Source organism: Chelonoidis abingdonii, chromosome 24, assembly GCF_003597395.2.
Source record: "Chelonoidis abingdonii isolate Lonesome George chromosome 24, CheloAbing_2.0, whole genome shotgun sequence".
Classification (NCBI taxonomy): domain Eukaryota; kingdom Metazoa; phylum Chordata; order Testudines; family Testudinidae; genus Chelonoidis; species Chelonoidis abingdonii.
This window is the reverse complement of record NC_133792.1, coordinates 11354223-11378175: the sequence shown is the minus strand read 5'-3', so window position 1 is coordinate 11378175 and position 23953 is coordinate 11354223. Positions and strand designations below refer to the sequence as shown.

The window sequence follows — 23953 nt, the reverse complement described above, 5'->3', positions numbered from 1 at the left end:
CAAATGTCCCTCTCTGGTGGCTGAGTCAGCCACAACTACTACCTGGTGTACCTAATCCTTTAGTTCAAGTCAGAAACACCTGTGTTTTCACAGAATCATAGATCATTAGGGTCGGATGGGACCTCAAGAGATCATCTAGTCCAACCTACTGCTCAAAGCAGGCCCAATCCCCAACTCCTAAATGGCCCCCTCAAGGATTGAACTCACAACCCTGGGTTTAGCAGGCTAATGCTCAAACCACTGAGCTATCCCTCCCCCTTAGAGGTCATGGGCCAAGTACATTAATTAACATCATGACCAGCCCTGGTTCCACTGACGTCAATGGAGCAGGAAATTTATTGTGCATGAACTTTGTTGTGATTATACTCAATGTTCAACAAAATAGGAAATATGAATTTTAACAGTTCACTTTGTCCAATGTTTATATAGATTTAAATTTTGCAGACGAACAGGCTATATTATGTTTTTTGGTTTTCAGTGTAAATTGGCAAGCGTTTTAATTTTAGTGAAACGTAGGATGTTTCACAGAAATTGGGTTTCATTTATTAAGTCATATTGTGGATTTAAAAAAAAATGTTTTCTTTAAAAATAATAGTCTTGTTGCTTTAAATGTATTGGTGGTCACTGAAATGTACCTTCCCATAATTTATATATAGTCATATGGTATAGTAAGTATACTATAGTAAGATAATAATATATAATCTAGTAGGGCTTCTTATATATACTATAAGGATGATCACTAATCAAAACCCTTTAGACAGATAGATAGACCAACCGACTGACCTAAGGACCTGCTCCAAAGACTGGATGAATGGAAAGGCTCCCATTGACTTCAAAGGACTCGGGATCAGGCCTCAATGAACAATAATGCTTAAAGTCATCCACGCTTAATAATAATTAAGAATGGGATTTTCAAAGACATTGGCTGAAAACCAGTGGGTGCATAGTGTCCTGTGGCCCTTTTGAAAATACCAGGGAAGGGGTTATCCTAGATTTTTGTAAGTAATTTCCTCTAGATTTACAGTAAGGTCTTAGGTTTGGCCTGTTACTCCAATTTCACAATAATGTGGCCAATCTTCAGATATGTAACCTGCAGCAGATACCTCTGCTGTATAATAAGTTATGGTTGATTAGGATATGTTTGCCCAACCAAGGGAAGGGAAAGAAGGAAGCCTTGCATTGCTATTAGAGCTGGCCAAGAATTTATCATCAAAGGGTTCTGTTGTTGTTGTTGGGTTTTTTTGTTTGTTTGTTTGTTTTTTTATGGAAACTGAGGTTTCCACAACATCTTGTTGACATTTTTTTGATACAAATGAAATATCTCATTTTGACATTTCCAATTCATAGTTATTGGGAACTTTATATTTGATAAAAAAAATAATATTTCAAATGTTTATCCTTATATGGGCCGAAGGAAAAGGAATATCATAATTTCCAGTATGGCGGAAATTCTGATTTTTGCCTTTCACTTGTTCAGAGTTAGGGTTAGCTATGATGGGAGCAGAGCTTCCAAGTGGGCTTTGAAGGGACAATGCAACCAGGGGAAATAAAGGCAGAAACAGAGCATTTGGAAATAGGAACTTCATTGTGGCTTTCATGGAGCTGCCTCAATGGAAGTGGGGAGAGAGTGAATGAAAAGAGAGAGAGAGAAAATAAAGAGCAAAGGGAAAGAGAGAAGGAGGACACAGTGTGTGAGAGGGAAGGGGGAAGGGATAGATAGAAAATTTTCCCTTGCCACTCCTTCAGCTAGTCCCCATGATTATCAGGATCTGAATCAGTCTCTGGAGGAAAAGAATGGGGATGGTGGGAGTTTGTCCGTCTGAGAAATTCAGAAGACTGCACCCTTTCTGACCATCCCGGTAGTCACTGCTATTCAGAAAGCCAAGGTTGAGCAGCACCATGGAGCTGAAAAGAGGAAGCCAAAGAGCAAGAGAAACAATGGAAGTGGGGGGCATCTGGAAAGATGCGAGTTATGTCGTATCTTGTTGCCCTGAACAGTCTCTGCACAATTTCAGTACAAAGGCATTTAAAAATATTTATATATGTATATATTAGGAACAAAATGAATCCTAACAATGCTGTTGGTTCATTACTAGATGTAGATGGTAGAATTATCAGTAATAATGCAGAAAAATCAGAAATGTTCAATAAATATTTCTATTCTGTATTTGGGGAAAACATCTGATGTAGTTTCATTGTATGGGGATGACAACATGCTTTCCATTCCATTAGTAGCTCTGGAGGATGTTAAGCAGAAGCTACTAAAGTTAGACATTTTTAATCAGCAGGTCCAGAGAACTTGGATCCAAGAGTTTTAAAAGAGCTGGCTGAGGAACTCACTGGACTGATAATGTTGATTTTTAATACATCTTGGAGCACTGGGGAAGTTCCAGAAGACTGGAAGAAAGCTATGTTGTGCCAGTTTTTAAAAAGGGTAAACAGGATGACCCAGGTAATTATAGGCCTGTCAGCCTGACATTGATCTCTGGCAAGATAATGGAGTGGCTGATATGAGACTCAATTAGTAAAGAACTAAAAGGAGGGCAATGTAATTAATGCAAATGAACATGGGCTAATGGAAAATAGAACCTGTCAAATTAACTTGATATATTTGTTTGATGAGTTTACACATTTGGTTGATAAAGGTAATAGTGTTGATGTAATATACTTAGGCTTTTGTAAGGTGTTTGACTTGGTACTGCATGATGTTGGTTAAAGAATTAGATAAATATAAAATGAACGTGGCACACATTAAACACATCAAAAACTGGCTAACTGATAGGTCTCAAAATGTAACTGTAAACAGGCAATCATAACTGAGTGGGTCTGCTTCCAGTGAGATTCCGCAGGGATTGGTTCTTGGCCAGGCGCTGTTTAACATGTTTTACCAGTGACCTGGAAGAGACCATAAAATCATCACTCATAAAGCTTTCTGAGGACACAAAACTTGGGGGAATGGTAAATAATGACGCGGACAAGTCACTGACACAGAGAGACCTGGATCACTTGGTAAACTGGATGCAAGCAATGTGCATTTTTATATGGCTAAATGTAAATGTATACATCTAGGAACGAAGAATATAGGCCATGCTTACAAAATGGGGGACTCTATCTTGGGAAGCAGTGACTCTGAAAAAAAGATTTGGGGGTCGAGGTGGATAATCAGCTGAACATGAGCTCTCAGTGTGACGCTGTGGCCAACAGAGCTAATGCAATCCTGGGATGCATAAACAGGGGAATCTTGCATAGGAGTAGAGAAGTTATTTTACCTCTGCATTCTGCATTCGTGTGACCACTGCTGTAATACTGTGTCCAGATCTGGTGCCACAATTCGAGAAGGGTGTTGATAAATTGGAGAGGGTTGAAAAGCCGCAAGAATTATTAAAGGATTAGAAAATGGGCCTTATAATGATAGACTCAAGGAGCTCAACCTATTTAGCTTAACAAAGAGAGTGCTTAGGCATGACTTGATTACAATCTATAACTACCTACATGGGAAAAATATTTAGTAATGGGCTCTTCAATCTAGCAGAGAAAGGTACAGCGTGATCCAATGGCTGGAAGTGGAAGCTAGACAAATTATGACTGGGAATAAAACGTACATTTTTAATGGTGAAAGTAATTAACCATTGAAACAATTTACCAAGGGCCATGGTGGAATCTCCATCACTTAGAATTTTTAAATCCAGATTGGATATTTTTTCTAACAGATCTGCCTAGGAATTATTTGGGGGAAGTTCTCTGGCCTGTGTTATGCAGGAAGTCACACTAGACCAGCGGTTCTCAAACTAGGGCCTCCACTTGTTCAGGGAAAGCCTCTGGCGGGCCAGGCCAGTTTGTTTACCTGCCTTGTCTGCAGGTTTGGCTGATCGCGGCTCTCACTGGCCGTGTTTTGCTGTTCCAGGCCAATGAGAGCTGTGGGAACAGCACAGGCCAAGGGACATGCTGGCTGCCCTTCCTGCAGCCCCCATTGGCCTGGAGCGGCAAACTACGGCCAGTGGAGCTGCGGTCAGCCAAACCTACGGACATGGCAGGTAAGCAAACTGGCCCAGACTGCCAGGGGCTTTCCCTGAACAAGTGGCAGCCCTAGTTTGAGAACCACTGCACTAGACGATCATGGTGATGCCTTCTGGCCTTAGAATCTATGAATACTGAACACAGTCTCACTCAGAAACTCCCATAATCCCTAGAGAGAGAGAGATGGTGGAGGGGAGGAAAAGGGGGAGATGGTTGGGGGAGATTATGATGGTCCAAATGGAAAGGGAGGAAGAGAGGGAGGGGGAACAAAGGATGGAAGGGGGTAGTGGTTGGGATGGAGCAGACGGGAGAAGGCTGACAGAAAAAGAAGAGGAAAGGGAAAGAGGAAGGAGCTGGTTGCGATGGGACTTCAGACAAGTGCTCGCTGCTGGGATGCATCTCAGCTGTGTGAACTGGTTCAGTGAATACTCATGGTGAGAGCCTGTGGAATAACAAGATAACCAGCACACACGGTTTACATGCTACAGCACAAGGCAGACCCAACACTGGCCAATCCAGAGCTAAGTGAAAGGCACAGGGTCAGGGAGGAATCGTCTCCTTTTAATAAAGCACAGTGACCTTTAAAGCTACACCTTAATGTTATCCACCCAATCTGGAGGGTGGTTCACTGAATAATTATTTAGGCTCCTTTCTCTCCTCTCCAGCTGCTTTGTGAGAGCTCATTAAGAATTAGTCACAGGGCTACAGGTAATGAATCGTGACTTAGTCTACTTTGATCTGATTAGCAGCCAAGCATGAGCTGCTGACAGAAATCCGTGTTCCTGCCTTCATGTCACTCTGCTCGGAGGCCAGTTCAATAAAAGAACAGCGTCTCCATGACAGGGAAGATTTCTGTTTCCCAAACAGCTGGCCAGAGTCAGGCCTTGACTGAAGCCTACGTGTGAGAGCTTCTCATTCTCAAGGACGTGCCCAAGCCCCTGGCAGTCATAGACCCAAGATGTAATGTTCAGCTCCAGAACCAAAATGCCTGAAAGGTCATATGAAGGCTTTGGTTAGGCCCTTTACAAGATGTAAGGGTCTTCTGCAAGATTTAGAACTGGGTCTAAATGTCCTAAAACATCAGAGTACTTGGACTGAGTAGAAACATTCACTGATAAAAAAGCATGTGTGTTTGCATGGCTGGGCGTCAGCATGTGTACATTCATGTGTGTCCGTGTTCTTCTTATCTCGTTGGCCTGCTCAGGGCCTGCTTGCCCACCCTCGTTGCAGGCTGTAAGGAGTTGAGCACTGACCGATTCTGTTGCTGATTGGAAAGGAACTGGCTGTTGGAGGTGTTTGGCTCTGTGCTGAAGATTGCAAGCAGCAAGCAGAGCTGGCCAGAAAATGGAATTTCCATTCTGCGGGAAATTCTGACATTTCAAAATTGGTTTTCATTCCAAAACGGAACCAGAATTTCTAAATCTCCAGCAAAACAAAAACTTCCCCAAACCATTCCATTTGGAAATGTCAAAATGCTTTTGTTTGACAGCATCAAATCTTTTCGCTCCAATATGGGAAACATGTTTCCTTTCGATAAGATCAGCACAGTAACCTGAAACTCTGTTATATTGTATTTCTATATTATATCTATTCAAATAGTTAGTATGAGGGAAAAGTCGAAACGAAAGGAATTGAAATGAGAAAGTTGAAATGGAACATTTCAGCATCACCTTAATGAAATGAGAAAGCCTAAACAATGCATTTACATTTTCTCCTCATCCGCACATTTCCCAAAAACATTTGGATTGCAACAAAACTGCATTTTTCAAGGGAAAACTGTTCCGTCAACATTTTTGTCACTCGGCTCTAACTGCGGGACTGTGGGAAGGCGTGCAATATGCTTTTTAGATATCTCCAGGCCAAGGTCAAAATACCTCTCCAGGAACCCTTCCTAAGTGAATTCACATCCCTTCCCATACCAGCTCCCATATCTTCTCTCTGCTCCTACCTCAGTTTGACCAAACTTCTGCTCCCTCCAGACTTTAAAGAGGGCCTTTGCACTTCCTTGTGTCAGACATTCGTCCTGACCAATAGCTTACCATTTAAGGTGTGCAGTCTTCCAGAAGCAGGGTGGGTGAGAAAGCACAGGCATGCATGCCTGTCTCTGGTCTGAGTGTGTATGTGTACACTCTGCGTGAGTGTAGGTGTGTGTGATTATATTCCTACAACTTTAACATTCAACTTCCTCTCTCGGGGATCTCCTAGCCTGGAGGGTAATCTTTGTGCATAGCAGGGAGTCCCTGTAGAAAAGCATACATCTTCTGCAGGGTGGCTGGATTTTTAAGCTGCAGAGCTATATTTCTTGCATCCAAGTCCATGTTTTGGAAATGCACAAGTATGAGTGTATGAGTCCCTGAGCCAGCCAAGCATTTAAACATGTGCTCATCTTTAAGCCACATGAGTAGCTGCACTGAAATCAATAGGAAATCAATCATGTGTTTAAACACAAATACATACTTAAGTGCCTAGATAGATTGAGTCTTAGTCTAACTGATAATCAGGCCCGCAGTAACTCACTAAGCTCCCTTTACACCACACTGACATTGTGAAGGGACCTGTAGAAGGATAAATTGACTGCTGGTGAACCCCTCATTGCTGGGTGTATGACTTTCCTCATCCAGCAAACACTCACATATGGGTGTGGGGCCCCCCCTCATCTAAAACTCCCTGCCGATGGTTGCTCTGGCCCTGCAGTGGTTTCTCTTCTTGTCACTCAGCCCTCTAGCCAGGGTCTGCCACAGGAGCTTGCTTCATTCCTGTGTCCTCCAGAGACCTTCCCTCCCCCACTCAGATTTCCTTCTTGCCATGCATGGCCTCCCTGTTTCCACAGGTCTCTCCGCTACCAAAAAAGTGACGGCAGAATTCTTCACACTCTGCTTTCTGCTCCACCCTGCTTCTCTTTGCACCGCTACCCAGCTCCTCTTCAGCTAGGCTTCATCATTAATTAAGTCTGGCCTAACCTCTAGGAACCCACATGAAGCCTTTCACCACCTGCGTGGATAGGCACCCCAGCACCTGGCCTTAAACTGAGTAAAGCAGTCTTAGTGTAAATGAGTGTTAGGACCTGCTTGCACGCATCTGTGAGGGTGCACATATTTCTATGGGTATGTGTCACTGTAGGAGTGTGCATGTATTGTATATGAGGGTGTGTTTATTTGAAAAGGGTTTCTGCAGCTTTGGCCATGCACTATACATGCAGTATACGTAGTGTACATGCATGGGAGTGTGTAGGAGTGTGCATTTGTGGTCTCTGTGTGAGGGGGAGATGAGTGTCAATCAGAAGTGTGCACCGTGTGTCTAGCTATGTATGCAAATGTACAGGGTGGTTCCCCACAAGTTAGCTGGGCTGTTATGCATCAGAAAGCAATCCCCATTAGCTGGGACTGGGAAGCATGTTGGTGCTGCTGTCCAACCAAGGTTAAAAAAGAAAGTTTGGTGAACTGAAAAGCATAACAATAGTTTAGGCTTTGCATACAATCTCAGAGGCCAGGACAGGCCATTCCTGTAGAGTGTAGACAAAGGACTGAGTCAAGTCCATGGAACCTAGACCATTCCTTTAGGGTCCATGAAAGGTGGTGAGTCCAACTCATGGCTGGCTATTGCCCCAGACCCTCTGAATCTAGGAGTCCTCAGGGTGTCAAAGATCTTTCTCCAGGTGCTTTGAAAGTCTCAAAATCCTTAGCTGCTGTGTGCCTTAGTTTCCCATCTGCAAAATGGGCATAATAACACAGTTCTGTACTCACTTTCCATTGCCAAGGCAAGTGGAGTAAAGTCTTGGAGCCTCGCAACTGGAGATCTTCACCTACCTCCAGTATTGAGGTTTGCCAAGGAAACTCCCTTCTACAGACAGATAAGATGATAATGCATGGCAAAATCCAGCAAGGTGCTAAGCACCTGCCAGCCCTTTTGGAGTCAAAAGGAAGAGTTCTGAGGTTCTTCTTGAGACCCATCTCAGGAGAGATCAGTAGGACATACAGGGGTTCACCCTCTTTTTGTATTTGCCCCATTGTCTGATGGCGCTCCCCCTGCCACCCACCACACACACCCCAACCCTGACTCTCACAGAGTATGCATGACGGACATGGTTTTCATCCGTGTGGAGAACCCATAACTTCCAGGGTAGTCGATGGTGTCTACAAATGCTCAGTGCCTCTGAGGACCAGGCCCCAAACCTTTTCCTCATGCATGTGTCCCAAATATTACCTCTGGCTGAAGACAGCACTGTATTTATTCTGCCTGGCAGCTGCCACTGCTCTGCACTTGATTGGGAATTAGGTCAGACAATTGGACAGCTCACTGCCAGTGGACATGGCATTCTGCGTAAGCTATGTCTTGTGCACAAGGGGGTAAGAAAAGGAGGTCTGGGATGTCTACTTTGCCTTGGTTATTCTCCAGTACCTGAGCTACTGCGTCCTGCACCAGAGAAGGGAAGGGTGTCCATTAAAACCAGTACTGAGGTGGGTTCTCAGGCGCTCCCAACCACCTTTCTATCGCCTAGAGTGCAAATGACTCATCACGAAGATGGGGGCTGAACTCCTGAATGAGATCACAGCCCTCCTGCCCTTTCTCCACAGTTTCACCCTGTGAATTATTGTCTTATTTTCATTCCACTCCAATGAGCTGTCAGCGACGGATACTGTAATTCAGAGCAATAGAAACACAAACAGATGGGTAATTGACCTGCGTGCCTTCATTACACTGGAGGTCAGCGCTGCTGTTCAAGCCATAAACTCCTTTATCTGCCAGTCTGAAATCCCTGGGCCTGTTATGAGGAAAGGCGATCAGGCCAGGCTTCTTCGCTCAGTTATTGTTCTCCCCTGCCTCATGCACTTCAGAAACTGACAGAGTCTGACAAGCAGAACTTATCAGGTACAAGAAAACAGCTGTGAATCCTATAGGGCCCCGGGCCGTCTGTAGGAAGCCCACAGACTTGGGCTTTAACAGGAGAGCACAGAAAAATAGCTATAGTGTGTATGCGCGTGTGGGTGGGGGGGGAGAGGGGATATGTATGTAGGGCTAGATTCTCAACATGTGTAAAGTATCAAAGCTACATTGAGGTCAGTGGAACCACGCCAGTCTCCATTAGTAAGAATGTGGCACATACTTTTTTTGTTGGGATTTTCAAATGAGATGAAGGGAGTGAGACACCCAGCTCTCACTGAAATTCTGTGGGACGTGGGCTCCAAAATCCCTAATTACCAGTACAAATTTCCCCCTATATTCTTTTTCTTTCTTGCGTATGGTATTTCTTTCTGTCTAGCAATCTCTAGCCTTTCCTTCTTTCTGTCTTTCTTTCTGTCTTTCTTGCGTAGGTCCGATGTTTCCACACCATGAGAGATATTTAGTCTCCAACAAAATAGGTCAGAATGGCATAATGTTCATTATAGCTGAACTAGCGCTTGGTGGATGAGGCTGAAAAAGTCCATCCGAGGAAAAGGTATAAAGGCCAGCACTGTGTACCAGGGTTTCACACACTGTAGTGGAGTCTGGGGCTGAGCTGAATAGAGACAATGTCCTCCCAGTGTGGGATAGAGCGGACTCTGGGGTTGGGGTAAAGAGGCAGCCCCTTGCACACAGCTCTGTGGTGCTACAGGTTTTAGCAGGCTCTTTCTAGCACCTAATAGTATGACAATGTCAATTTCACCTAAAAGACCCCCTCCTTATATCTCTTCTTCCAGAACATACTGTGGTGTATTTTCCAAGGCTTGTGAGCTGATACCCCACGCCATGACCTCCTTAAGTCCAGCAGATGCAATCTGATCTCAGCTGAACGGTTGCAATGCGCTCGAGACATAAATCTTGTACCCCAAATTCCTCGCTCACAACAACTAGGGAAGAAATCTTATAGCAACTTTTAATTCCTCTGTGTCACCTTCCCAAGCTGTTAATGAAACAGGTTTAAAAAAAGGAACAGCAATCCGCAATATTTGTTTTCACATCCCCTGCTCTTGTCTCCGCGCCAGGTCTCCAGATCATCTTCCCTCAGTATTTACAAGAGAAATTTGTCCAGTCTGCGCTGAGTTACATCATGTGCAATGGAGAGGGGGAGTATGTGTGTCAGAACAGCCAGTGCAGCTGCCAGTGTGCTGAAGAATTCCCGCAATGCAACTGTCCCATCACTGACATTCAGATCATGGAGTACACGCTGGCAAACATGGGCAAGTCCTGGACGGAAGCTTATAAAGATCTGGAGAATTCAGGTAACTGTGGTTTTGATGTTGTTGTTTTAATAATAAGAGCAAGGGTTGTTAGGAAAATGGGTTTCTCTTCCAGAAAACATTTCGACTTTTCATTAAACACTTCCCTCCCACACTGAAAAAAACTAAATATTTTTGGTCTACTATCCAGATGCTTTTGTGTTTCAGATGTTCATTTTTTGGGACAAAAATTTGAAAATTTTCATGTGAAGCAGACACTTTTCATGATGAATGTTGTTTCATAGAAAACCCAATGTTATATCCAAAATCAGTTTTGATGGAAAATCCTCTATCAGCCCTGCTAGCATTCCAAACAATCTATTTCATCATTAAACAGGAGCGATATTTAGCTTTGTTATCGATTAGCAGAATGTAAATGGTGCAGAACGTACCTTTAGCTCTCTCAGAATTACACACTCCTTAGCAGTGTACTGGCAGCTCATGTGCAAATATCACAGGGCAGATTAAGCCCCTTTGTGACAGAGATGTGCTGTGGGGAGATGGGGGGGTGTGGGAAGCTCTATCTGAGTGCTGGTGTCTGGTGGCCTGAAGTTCCTGATTTTCATGTGGTTTAGTCTGCTGGCTTTATTGGCATTTTGTCTGCGTGATGCTAGCGTAACATAGATCTGAATCGGAACCATTAATAAGCATAATGCTTTCAGGGGCTCTAGGTGAGATGCAGGAGGATTCGCCCTTGTTACACCTGTGGGGAAGGTACAATAAATACTCCGCCCAGCAGTCACCTGAGCCCTAGAGGGGTGGAGTTATGGCTCCTGCCTGGACACACCCCTTTTGAAGTGGGAATTAATCCATGAAGTGCTAGCTAGTCCCCTCATCCCCACACTACATGCTCTTGTTATTGCTTGCAGCCAAATTATACCTGCCTCCGGTGTGGGAATGCAAGTTGTCAGGAAGGGGCTGCCCTCCCAAGGACTTTCCTTTTGGAGTCGTGTGACACGACATGCACCCAAAGCAAATTCAGAGCCCATTTGGCTTTTGGCCAGCTGTGCGGTGGGTTTGAAATTAATGGTGTTTCGTGCAATTTTGTGTTTAAATTGTAACTGCTCTGTTCAGGCTTTGAATTGACAAATGTTCCTTTGTCCAATGAGGAAATGGTGCGAGGCCTTGGATAAAATGCTTTTAATGAAAACCTCCCTGGGGAGCCTTCATAGCATCACAGCCACTCTTCTCACCCGGTCCTTTGTTACTCCTTGTTTTGTAGGCTTCTGACCCTTTGATGGTCTAACTTGGGTGCCCTACAGAGGACCTCAAATGATCTGCCAAAGTCTCGTCATATTTCAGTGCCTGGAAACTGCATTCACTGTTCCTCTAAGTGGTTTTGTTCCCACACTGATTTTACACCCCAGGAACCATTGAGCCAGATCCTCAGCTGGTGCAAATCAGCATGGTCAATGGAGCGATGCCAATTTACGTTTCCTGAGGTGCTGACCTAGTGACTTAAATGGAGCTGCTCCTGATTTAAATTGTTAAGAGGAGAATCAAAATCCCACATCCTAAACATTGAAGCCATTAAAGACCCCAGGCTTATTTTGCAAGTGTAGAGGTGTTAAAACTGGCCAGCATCATCAGAGTTAACTATATTCTGCCTCTCTAAATTCCTCTTGCGGTCTCATTTGTCTAGGGGGTTTCTCACTTCATGTTGTGTTGCAGTGCATACTTAAACTGCTGCCATGTTCCTTCCCAGAGGTGGATGCTTTTCAATGATGGCTGAAGTGACACCTATTTGTACTTGGTACATCAAATTGGTACATTTCAGTCATCAATTTGTTACATTCCATATAAAGTATTCCTTGAAGTGAAAAGTGCCATTAAATCTAAGGTTTAATTAGCATTTTGCTTCACTGCGTTAATAAAACTTCCTTATTTAGTTAGTCTTCATCCATGGAAAAACATTTAGATGAAAATCTCCAATATTATCCCTTAGGCCTTCTTAACCAAAATGGGAACAGGGGTGTAACTGTGAATTTAAGATGCACATCAGCTAATGGCAGTGGAGTGCAACTCAAAAAATCTAACATCAGTTCTTGCTTCTTCCACAGACTCTCTGTGTGAGCTCACAAAGTCATATGAGGGCAGATCCTCAGCTGGTGAAAACTGGTGTGGTTTCTTTAAAGCCAATGAAACCATACTGATTTATACCAGTTGAGAGTATGCCTCATAACTGCTGTGTGCCTTAGTTTCCTATCTGCAAAATGGGCATAATAACACAGCCTATTTCTGTCTTATCTAATTAATAAAGCTGGACAATTTCCCTTCAAATCTGTTTTGGAAGAAAAATTGAGTTTTGAGTAAATGTGGGGAGGGAGCGGTGGCATTTAACGGTGTCTGCTGTCCCTGGAAAATTCCAACTTTTCATTGAAAGACTGAACACCTGAAAACCTCAAAAATTTTGGCTGAAGTCGAAATAAAATTATTTGGAAATATTACCATGGTGCCTCCTGGGAGTTGTAGTTCAGGTACCTTATGTCTCCATTCTCCTCTGTAGGCTGGGCTCCCCAGACAGATATCATCTCCCAGGATGAACCAGAGTTGCGGAATTCCCATGATACACTGGGTGACTCAAAAGGGAAGACTGTGGTACATTGTGGAAAATTTTCTGCGGGGGGAGAGAGGAATAAAATTTCAACCAGCTCTGCTACTTTGAGTGCAAACTGTTTGGAGCAGGGTCTTCCTATCATGTGTGTTCAGAGCCTGGCACAATGGGGTACTGGCCCCAGCTGGAGTTTCTAGGTGCCATTTTAATATATACAAATATTAACTAAGAAACTGGTTTTCTTAAAGTCAACCTTAGCTTTTTGAACCAACACCCTGCAGCTTTTATTTTGCTGGCTTTGTTTTTCTCCAGACTTGTTCTGCTGGTATCAAAATACACACAATGAACTCAAATTTCAACCCCTAGTCTCTACAAAATCATGGCACGTCCATCATCAGAGAGAAAAGAGCTCAGCCTTTCACACAAACAGGCTTTGGAGGAAATTGCTTTGTAAGGGGCGGGAAGCAAATGCAGAGCTTTTATTGCTAAAAGGTACTAGGTATAATCAGTGTGGTCCACAGAAGCAATTATACATGATGATAGTTTCAGAGGACAGGGGAATGGGAGGGAGTCATTTTGGGGGGAGGACGAGAAAGGGACTGAATGCAACATTATAAGTCGAGTGGATTGCAGATGACTAAAAAAAGAAAATGTCCCAGCTGCCTTTGGGAAGGAATGTAGGAAACCAGATGTCCTATGGTCTTTATAGTGTGGTGATAGTGATTATTTTTTTTTATTAGGTGCTCAGATTGTATGGTGATAAATATCTATCTACATCCCTAACTACCTATTTGGCTAATACATAGACTTTCTCTATTAGGCTGCTAGATTTTAGTTAGAGGATGAACAATAGGAAATGTGTAGTTAAAAGAAAATTGATCATTTATAAGGAATTTTCATACCACCGGTCCGAAAGGGAACAATTTTTCAGTTATTTGAAAAATTTCAGGAAAATCTCTATAGAAACGTTTTGGTTTAGAAAATGTTTGCTTCTCGGATTTTTCACTTTCTACTTTTTTTCTCCCTCTCCCTCCCCCCCACCCTTTTAAAATTTATTTTGCCACCAAAAGAGAGAAAGGAAAGAGGGAGGACATGAAAACAATAAACTGAAAGCCAGAAAAAAGTGACGATGTTTTTAATCTTCTGGTGTGGTGAGGCAAAAAACGGAAAATTTCAAACAAACCAAATTTGTTCATGAAAATTTCCGAATTTGAAAGAAAGGCCATTTTTAAATGGAACATTTTTCACTGGAATAAATTTTTAAACAACTCTAAGCTCTACATTTTTCCTAGTGGAATCCCAGATCCCATATAACTAGGGCCTTGCTGGGACACCCTTCCCATCTACCAACCCCTCAAAGCCTTTGGTGACCTGCCCAGGTTAAGATGCCGTGCCCTGGAGTATTAATTCTCCATCTATGTCCTGCTGCTGCAAGTATAAATGGAAAATATCTCACCCATAACATGCATTGGCTATAAATCCGCCCTTACTATAGCAATGACACCCACAGAATTAGGGTGCTTCCTGGAGAATAATGACCAACCTGGGGATTAATGCTCATCAGCTTCTTTCAGCTGGTCATTAAGGCCCTACTGCACCTTGACTGTTATTGCTACAATAGCTAGTATTAGGCCAGTAATGCATGAGTCACTCAAAGCCTGTCACTTTGGTTGTATGTTCCTAGATGAGTTTAAATCCTTCATGAAAAGGCTACCTAACAACCACTTCCTGACCATCGGGAGCATCCACCAGCACTGGGGCAATGACTGGGACCTTCAGACCCGATACAAACTCCTGCAGAGCTCCATGGAAGCCCAACGGCAGAAGATCCAGCGCACTGCCCGCAAACTCTTTGGCCTCAGTGTCCGGTGCCGGCACAACCCTAACCACCAGCTGCCTAGAGAAAGGTACTTACACTCCCACCTCCTGCATCCATGGCAGGTCTGTGGTGATGGTCTCAGTGAGGGCGCGAGGGTTGTTTTGCTTTATTTGTTTGAAAAACTTGATGCCTCTTTCTTCTTTTACAAAGCTCAGAGCAGTGCAGAGAAAACTGTGGACCTGGAGTGATTCAGGCCCCGATGACATAGCTACAACTGAGAGCATGAAAGAAGGAGAGAGGCATGTTCAGAGTTATTGAGGAAATGAGTGTCCTGTCACAGCTGTAGCAGCTGTAGATATTATATAGTAATCGCTGACTCCTCACAGCCTTTCTGGGTGGCAGGATTCAGAGCTGTCTCCCACCATTTTTGGAGTTCTGTCTCCATGGTTTTAATGAACATTTCTCACCCTATTGTAGCTCTTGTCTGGAACTGAGGAGTGTCGTTTGAAACCCTGGAAATAATGAGCTCTGATATCTGCTCTTCCAAGCCTCTCTGAGAGCAGATGGGCCAAGTTAGCATTTGTAGATGAACTGCTTTTTTTCACCAGCTTGATCAGCTGTCTGTTCTATTTTGAGAGATAATTAATTGGCTAACTAGAGGCTCTTGTATCCATTTTATCCATAGGACAATGAGCATTCTGAGCTTTCACTTAGCCATATACAGTCAATGTCATGTTTCCAGGTTCCTAAGGCCTCTTTAATCACAGAGGACTTTTGTGCAGGTGGACAATATCCCAATGAGGAGTCCAGTGATAGTTCAAGGTTAAAGGATTTTTTTTTTCTTCTGGAGACCATTTTCAAACTGATCCATCTAGACGGTTGGCTAAGTTGTTACAAATGAACCTGGCTTATGCAGAAGTAACATAGACATTCGTATATTATCTTTGAATCATGCATCATCACCACCACCAAAAGCAGAAAACAGCACTTAGCCAATATGCAGCCAACCGCGTTGGTACAAAGCTTTATATAAATATGTCGTTAGCATTTTGCTTCTATTTGAAAAAGCCAGCCAGGCAGAAAGGGAGCCTCCAACAAGCACTATGAAAGCTGGGTAAGGGAGGATGAAATAGATGCTGCCAGCTGAGTTTTTAACTGACTGATGTGTTTGATTTGTTTAAGTCAACACCACCAGGCATATTATCATTTCTAGTCTTATGTGTCATTCCACATTTGTAGTAAGTTGGGGGACTGGCTAGGCAGACAGATATGGAGATAGTGGTATGTATTTCAGTGTTTTTTTTAGTGGGGCTAGGAAACAGTCTCATCTTCTAATTGCATATATTATATAGAGACAGATGCTTATCATTCATGCCACTGGCTTTGAAAGGATGGAGGGGTTATATTAATAGCACGTCTCTCTCTCTTTCTCTCTCTCGTGCACAAAAGCATAATAGAAAAGTACATTATATATTCAATAGCAACCTAAAGGAGAGAGAAATAGAATTGCCATTCACTGCCCTCCAGGAAAAAGAAGAGGAAGTGTTTCCATGAAAAAGAGAGGGTATAGATTTTTGTAATTGGAATGATACTACTATGACCTTTGTCAGTAGTGGAGAAAGAAAAAAGAAAGAAAGAAAGAAAGAAAGAAAGAAAGAAAAATTTGCATTGGTTTGCTTTTTCTTAAAAGCACATTGTCCATATCAAGTTCATAGGTTTTAAAAAAGAAATGACTCCTTAATTCTTGTAGCCTATATTAAAGCATGTAGTCATTTATTTAAATTTGAAACCTGAATGGGCACACATAAGTTTATTTTAAAACTTTAAAGTTAATAAAGAATATGCACAGAGGACCATCTCGCCTGGCCTCTAGCCTTATTGTCATTAGCTCCAAATACATTTCACAGTCTTTAAGAAAGAAAATAGTAGCACACACTTTCACTTCATGGCTTGATGAGAAATAGGGAGTTGATTCACAAAAATATTAAAATCCCCTGTCCCCTTTATTTTTCAATGAACTGTTGACACAAATGTGTAATTAAATGTTTCATTTCACATTTTAACTACCACACATAGCTACCATCCAGATGAACATCTCATTTCCCTTCACATTTCCCCCAAGCCTGCCCTTCAGCCTTGCCCAACGAAATGAACTTTGGAGTGAGTTCAGAAGATCAACAAATCTGAACTCTTTTAAACCAGAGGGAGGGGAGAGAATCATTCCAAAGTCAAAGGTCCCTCAAAGAGACCACTCTGCCTGCAGCTCCCTTTTTCTCTGGTGATGGGTCATCCACTGGTCTCAGCTGCAGCCTGGTGACACAAATAGAGAGAACTGACCGAAATGTAAAGAGCTAATGGAATCTTCATCATGCATGTTGTGTGTGGTTTGCATTTTACAGGGCTTGAAGAGCAAACACTAGACTGGACAGTTTATTGTCCATCTCATTTTCGGGTTCTAATGTGCCAGCACAATGTGCTTAGTGTTCACAGTGTTACAGAGCGATTGTTTGAATCTGACAACAGAAAAACATGGAAATTTAACCCCCACTTATAACCTTTTTGGGGGGAGGAGGGAGCAAGAGACACCCATCCAAAACATACTGGTATACTCTGACATTTGTTTTCAGATGATGTCGGTCTTTCTTGATTGTTTCTACATCTATCCAATCTCTCTCTCATTGCACCTCTTTCTTTCATTCCTATAGCTTGCTTCTTATTTTATTTATTTGTCTATTTAGTGCAGCCATCAGCAGATGGTATTTTTTTCCCCTGTCCTGCTTGCATCTCCGTAGCTCTGAGACACAGAAAACACTGTACCATCCTCTGCTACCTTCCCATCACCGCTTCACAATGCTGATTTGGGGAAGAGGAAAATTGCTAGTTTCCAGATCTTGGCTGAGCCACCTTTCCTGTTCTTCATGGCCTCCTCTTGAATGGGATGCTCAGCAAACGAGTGGGTGGGAAGAAGAGCAGTCTGCATTTGTACAATCCAACCAGCATTGAGGCTGGACTAGGACATAATGATCTGATTCTGTAATTGCCATTGTGTGGAGAACAGGCCTGTCATATTTCTCTAATTCCCATCAGGTCAACTCTTACTATTCTGGCTTATTTCTGTTTATCTGGTGTGTGGGGGTGTGTGAGCTATAAATTTGTCTTTTCATTGCACTGAGCCATTTGTAGGCCAGACGAATATCCGTGTAGATCATCTTCTGAAATGTGCCTGGTCACACACAACCAACCTCCTGCCCCTCTTAGTCTCTTGCACTCACTAGAGTGGTTTCACAGTAATCTAATTCCACTGACTTCAGTGGGGGGAAGGATAGCTCAGTGGTTTGAACATAGGCCTGCTAAACCCAGGGTTGTGAGTACAATCCTTGAGGGGGCCAGATAGGGATCTAGGGCAAAAATCAGTACTTGGTCCTGCTAGTGAAGGCAGGGGGCTGGACTCCATGACCTTTCAGATAGGTCTAGCTCCATATATTATATTAACATCTGGAGTTACTCCTGATTTACACGAGCATAAGTGAGCACAAAATTAGATACAAAGGGCCTGATCGCACACTCTCTTCCACCAGCTTTACATCAGTGTAACGCTCATTAAGTCAGTGGAGTTACCTCCATATAAACCCAGTGTAAAGGAGCAGAGAATCAGGCCATATATTTATGTGCACAGGAAATCTCTGAGTGCATGATTCACATGGAAGGCCAAATTCAGCCCTGGCATAAGGAAATCAGTAGAGCTGTGCTTACACCAGAGCTAAAACTGGCCCCTGGTGTTAAGGTATAGGCATATGTAGCTGTTAAATCATGTGTAATATATGTATTTTTCTCTATTATTCATATGAGAGTGTGCATGTTGGTTATTTGTCTATGTACAGTGTGTGTGTTTATGTATATAGAAAACCCAGAGATATAGTATGAAATGTATGTTGGCACATACACGTGTGCGCACACACTCACTCTACAAACACCCATAACTACCTAATCAACTTGCAATGAACCCCACCTATACACGTATACCCACTACATAAACGATATTCTCACCCGTCACCCTGGCATTGTTCGTATGTCAATGCAGCCCTTTGGCCTCTCATGTGTTCATAGCTCGTGCTGCATGGTGGGTATGACAGGAGCTGGGGAGTCATTTATACTTAGCTTCAGCAGAAGCCCCTTGCCTCTGTCTCCATGTTAATGCTCTTCTCTTCATTGCCAGCTCAGATTCACTCAGCCAGTTACTCTTTACCAACCTGCCAAGAGGCTAGTTTCAGCTTCTTCTCCAGGGGGCAAATTTCTTCCTGCTCTAGGGGGCTGAGTGGCTGGCACTGGCAGTGCCATTTCACTGCAGGATGTGTCCCCAGATCCTACCACACCGATGAGTCTCCATAGCAAGATATATACTGAGGCCAGTGCAAGGTCAGAGAGGAGGTGGCTTACAGAATTGCTGGGCAGAAGAACACTTTAGCTGTACCCCCATCCTGCAATGCTCCCTACACCAGGCAGCACAGAGCTGGTGAAGCCAGCTGTGCACTGGGGTCAGTGTAAAACCTGGACAGGATTTGCTTTTCTTTGCCTATTCCCAAAGGGGTCACTCCCTGGGGCCTTGCTGCAGCTCTAGCACCGAGCAGGGACACAGTTCAGTGCCAGGACCAAATCACATCTGCTTTCCATCTGTATGGCCCCGGTCCCTTGCGAAGAGTAAGAAATGTGTTCTCCCAGGGAACCTAGGAGGAGGAATATCCCCATTGTGCAGACAGGGAACTGAGATGCAAAGAGATGATATGACAGAGCCAAAACTTTAACCTCTGTCTTTCAAGCCCCAGCCCTGTAACTCATTCCTGAGTTCATTTTGCTGCCAGAGGGCTCTTCTGCTGTAACTGTTGTGGTGGAAATTGCAGTGTAGGTGGGAGCTTGGAATGTATCTTTAAGACACAATAGCTGCTGTGAGCCTGGCAACCTGTGATTTCCCTTTGTTGCCATTGAGCAGGGCGCTCCATCACAGGAGCCTCGTGCTTCATCAATGAGCCTTTCACCCATGCCGACAAAAAATAAAAAAAAAGTTGGCAGATGGGCGGGTTGTTTTATTTCCCATGCACCTGCTCTAATGCTGCAGTTTTATATTTAGATTGCCATGTACAGCAGAAGCAATGAATTGTGCTTCTCTTGAGGGGAAGGTGATCTGTCCATATTGTAGTCCAGGAGGTCTAGTGGTTAGAGCACTTCAGGACAAGGGGGACATGGATGCTGACTCCTTCCCTGACTCAAGTATAGTGTCTTACTTTCCAGTCCGGACAAGAAAGTGACATTTATAAATATCAGTGTCTTGTTTCCAAGTTCCCTAGCCTCTCTCTGCCTTTTCCCACACGCCGGACAGTTCTGGTGAGCTGTTATGGGGGAGAGAGACCTGGCAGCTTCATGCCAAGTGAGGCACGTGCTAATGGTCCCTTCACACTTCTCAGCCTTCAGCATTTTCCTGTTAATTCATTTCTCTCCTGTGTACCTCTCAGTTTGAGCCTTTCACTCCATTTCTTTCTATTTTCCCTCCCTTTGCACAGTTCTCCTTTCTTACCCCCACCACTTCTTTTTCTCCTTTTGTCAGTTTCTCTCTTTCCATGTGCTTTTTACTCTCTTCTGTTTTATTTCACACTCCCCCTTAACCTCTCCCTTTTTCCATCTCTGCTTCCAATTCTTTTCCACATCTCTTCCCTCTTCCTCATTTGTTTTCTCCCTTCCATGTCTCTGTCTCCTCCACCCTTCTCTCTCACCCCTCCCTTCCCTTCTCTTCTCTTCTCTTCTCTTCCCTTCCTTGAGTCCTCCTGCTGTTCTTTGCTGCTGTATCATTTAATGCCTTCTTTGATACAGCTCACAGCTTAATGATTCTTCGCCAGTCAGGCTATGCAGGTGCCATGAATTTCACTAATCCTGCTCTGAGAGCCTCTGTCCATAATCACTCCTCCTGTTCTACAGGGACTGAATCCTAATTTGTCATTAGCCAGTCCTCTCACTACAGCGCTACCCAGAACTTTTTTGCCCAGAGGAGACACTGAAGTATTCATTAGCGAGGGGGGAGGGGCAGCTGCGCAGGGCGTTCTGGGGAGGGCTGGTTAGAAAGGAAATACTGCATGGAGGTGCTAAGTGGTGGCCAGTCAGAAAGGCAACATTACAGGGGTGTTGGAGAAGCCATACACGGGGTTACAACAATATAGAGTAATAGGGGCAGGCACTGAGATAGTGGGATGCTTTAAGGATGAGGGTATTACAGCAGAACTATTACCACCACCCCCAAGCCTCTGGCTTCCTTTCTGTCTTCACTGACCTGTGCACCATCAGCTGATCAAGGTTCCAAAGGGGTTTGGCTCATTACATCCTGAGCTTTTTTTTTTTTTTTTTTTTTTTTTTTTAAAGAAGAGAGGGCTAGCAAGGGCTGGCTAGGAAGACGCCCTGAGTCACTGCCCAGTCTCAGCCTAGAGAAGCTGGTATAACCTGCAGCAGTTGGTAATGCTCCCCAAGGAACCAGCTGGGGATAGTCAAAGGGGCCTTTCCCTGCAACCCCTTCCTAGGTTTGTCAGTTCCACTCCCACTAGCGACTCATCAGCACTGATGAATCCCCAGGAAGAAATTGATGCCAGCTGGTTTTAATTTTGCATGGTCTGTGCAGCGCAAAGGGAGTGATGCAGGATAGGGAATCTGCCCCACAGCTATTTCTTACATGGCATTTATCCTCCAGTGGAGGAGAAGGACCTGGAAGGAGATTGGGACAGGATGTATCAAATGCCAGACACCAGAACATGCAGCTTCTGAAACCCTGCCTCACATACATACCTTACCTTTAATAGGGGCCCAGCTTCAATCATAAGAGCCCATCTGTACCCCTGAGGCTAAAGTTCTTGTTTTCCTGTTTGCAGGACAATACAACAGTGGCTTACCCGGGTTCAATCCCTGCTTTACTGCAACGAGAATGGGTTCTGGGGGACCTTTCTGGAGAGCCAACGGAGCTGCGTGTGCCATGGCAGCACCAGCCTGTGCCAGCGCCCCATCCCGTGCATTATTGGGGGCAACAACAGCTGCGCCATGTGTAGTCTGGCCAATATCTCCCTCTGCGGCTCGTGCAACAAGGGCTACAAGCTGTACCGGGGCCGCTGCGAGCCGCAGAACGTGGACTCGGAGCGCAGCGAGCAGTTCATCAGCTTTGAGACAGACTTGGATTTCCAGGATCTGGAGCTAAAGTATTTGCTGCAGAAAATGGACTCGCGCCTCTACGTGCACACCACCTTCATCAGCAACGAGATCCGCCTGGACACCTTCTTCGACCCCAGGTGGCGCAAGCGCATGTCCCTCACCCTGAAGAGCAACAAGAACCGGATGGACTTTATCCACATGGTGATTGGCATCTCCATGCGCATATGTCAGATGCGCAATAGCAGCCTGGACCCTATGTTCTTTGTCTACGTCAACCCCTTCAGCGGGAGCCACTCTGAGGGCTGGAACATGCCCTTTGGGGAGTTCGGCTACCCGCGCTGGGAGAAAATCCGCCTCCAGAACAGCCAGTGCTACAACTGGACCTTGCTGCTGGGCAACCGTTGGAAAACCTTTTTTGAGACTGTCCACATCTACCTACGCAGCCGGACTCGGCTGCCCTCCCTGCTGCGCAATGAGACTGGCCAAGGGCCCGTGGACCTTTCTGACCCCAGCAAGCGTCAGTTCTACATCAAGATCTCTGACGTGCAGGTGTACGGCTACAGCCTGCGTTTTAACGCCGACCTGCTGCGCAGTGCTGTGCAGCAGGTCAACCAGTCATATACCCAAGGTGGGCAGTTCTATTCCTCGTCCTCCGTCATGCTCTTGCTGCTAGACATTCGGGACCGAATCAACAGACTGGCACCCCCTGTGGCACCGGGTAAGCCGCAGCTGGATCTGTTCTCTTGTATGCTCAAGCACCGCCTGAAACTGACCAACAGCGAGATCATCCGCGTGAACCATGCACTAGACCTGTACAACACCGAGATCCTCAAACAGTCGGACCAGATGACAGCCAAACTCTGCTAACCCAGACTCTTCTGTGGACACATCAGTAACTGATCCTTTCGTTGTATAAAAAAATGAAAAGAAAAAGGAAACAAGGAAAGGGGAAAGAAAAGAAAAGAAAATTTTTAAAATGTAATTAATATACAAAAAAAATGGGGGGGGGGGGAAAGAAAATTCTTCATTTGTTGGAAACTAAACCCGTTCTAGCAGCTGTATAAAACTGTCAGGCATGTTTGTTATTTCTATAATCCATCATAAATGGGTCACATCTTACTCTCTCTCGACCTTGAGGGTGTTGCTTGTTAGGACTCAGGTGCTGCAAAAATAAATCAGAGGGAGGATCAGAGCTAGGGGGAGGGACATTTCCGTAATGAATTGTAAAGATTTCTGCTATGCAGGTGCCAAGACAAACAAACAAACCAACAAAGAATTATATATCAATGTAAAAGAACTGCCATTATTCCTAGTGGGAGTAAATGGTCAAAAGATAAAAGATATTTCTTCTGTTGAGATTTATACCAGCCTGATGTTTAATTATTCACCCCTCCTGTGATGAACTTTGTCTCTGGAAGGGAGGTGATGGCAGTCCTTTGAGATAATATCCATGGCTTGCACACACAAGGAGAAGTGAAGGATTACATTTTCCAAAGAGACTAGGAAGTTAGAGTGGCCTCCATCTTTCAGTGCCCAACTGGAAACATCTTCCCAGTGAGCCGACGGTCAGCACTTTCTGAAAATCAGCCCCTTTGAAGGACCAGGACCTCTACTGAGGCAGATCCCCAGCTGGTCCAAATGGTCATAGCTCCATTGACACCATTGGTCCATAGCATTGGAGTCAATGGAGCTATGAAAATTTACCCCAGCTTCACAACTGCAGCTACACAAATGTAAGGTGTCTCAAGTCAAGCACCAAAGAACAGAGGCACTCCAAATCATTAGTCACTTTGGAAAATATACAAGTTGAGGTTTTTTTCACATATACTATACACACACACACAAACATACATACACAATCCTGTTTTTGTTCCCCCTTCTTTCTACAGACAAAATCCAGGTTTTATCTGCAGACAGATTGTTGCAAAAGTTCATCAGATTGACCACAACATTTGCAAAAAAACAAAACAAAAACCAGAACACACCAATCTCCCAAAATCACAACAGCAAAACAGAAGTAAAATAGGTTAAATTATCAAAATGTCACTAAGCTGAGTAAAGTTTCGCCCTGGGAATATATATTTCTATTATTTTTCTAAAATCCCATGGAGCATATAATTGAAGATTTAAGGTGCAATCCACAACCTTCTGAAGACAGGGTGAGGGGGACACTTTTGATTGATTTCA

General features: G+C 44.1%; 1 protein-coding gene across 1 annotated transcript in view; it reads left to right on the top strand.

Moving 5' to 3' along the window:
• BRINP1 (BMP/retinoic acid inducible neural specific 1) overlaps nt 1-23358 on the top strand; it is a 65003-nt gene extending 41645 nt beyond the window's left edge. Inside the window, exons 5-7 of the mRNA XM_032797890.2 lie at nt 9981-10217; nt 14453-14675; nt 21493-23358. Of these exons, the coding sequence (XP_032653781.1) occupies nt 9981-10217; nt 14453-14675; nt 21493-22633 (1601 nt within the window). The 3' untranslated portion in view covers nt 22634-23358. The remainder of the gene's footprint in view (nt 1-9980; nt 10218-14452; nt 14676-21492) is intronic.
• Nucleotides 23359-23953: the final 595 nt, after the last annotated feature.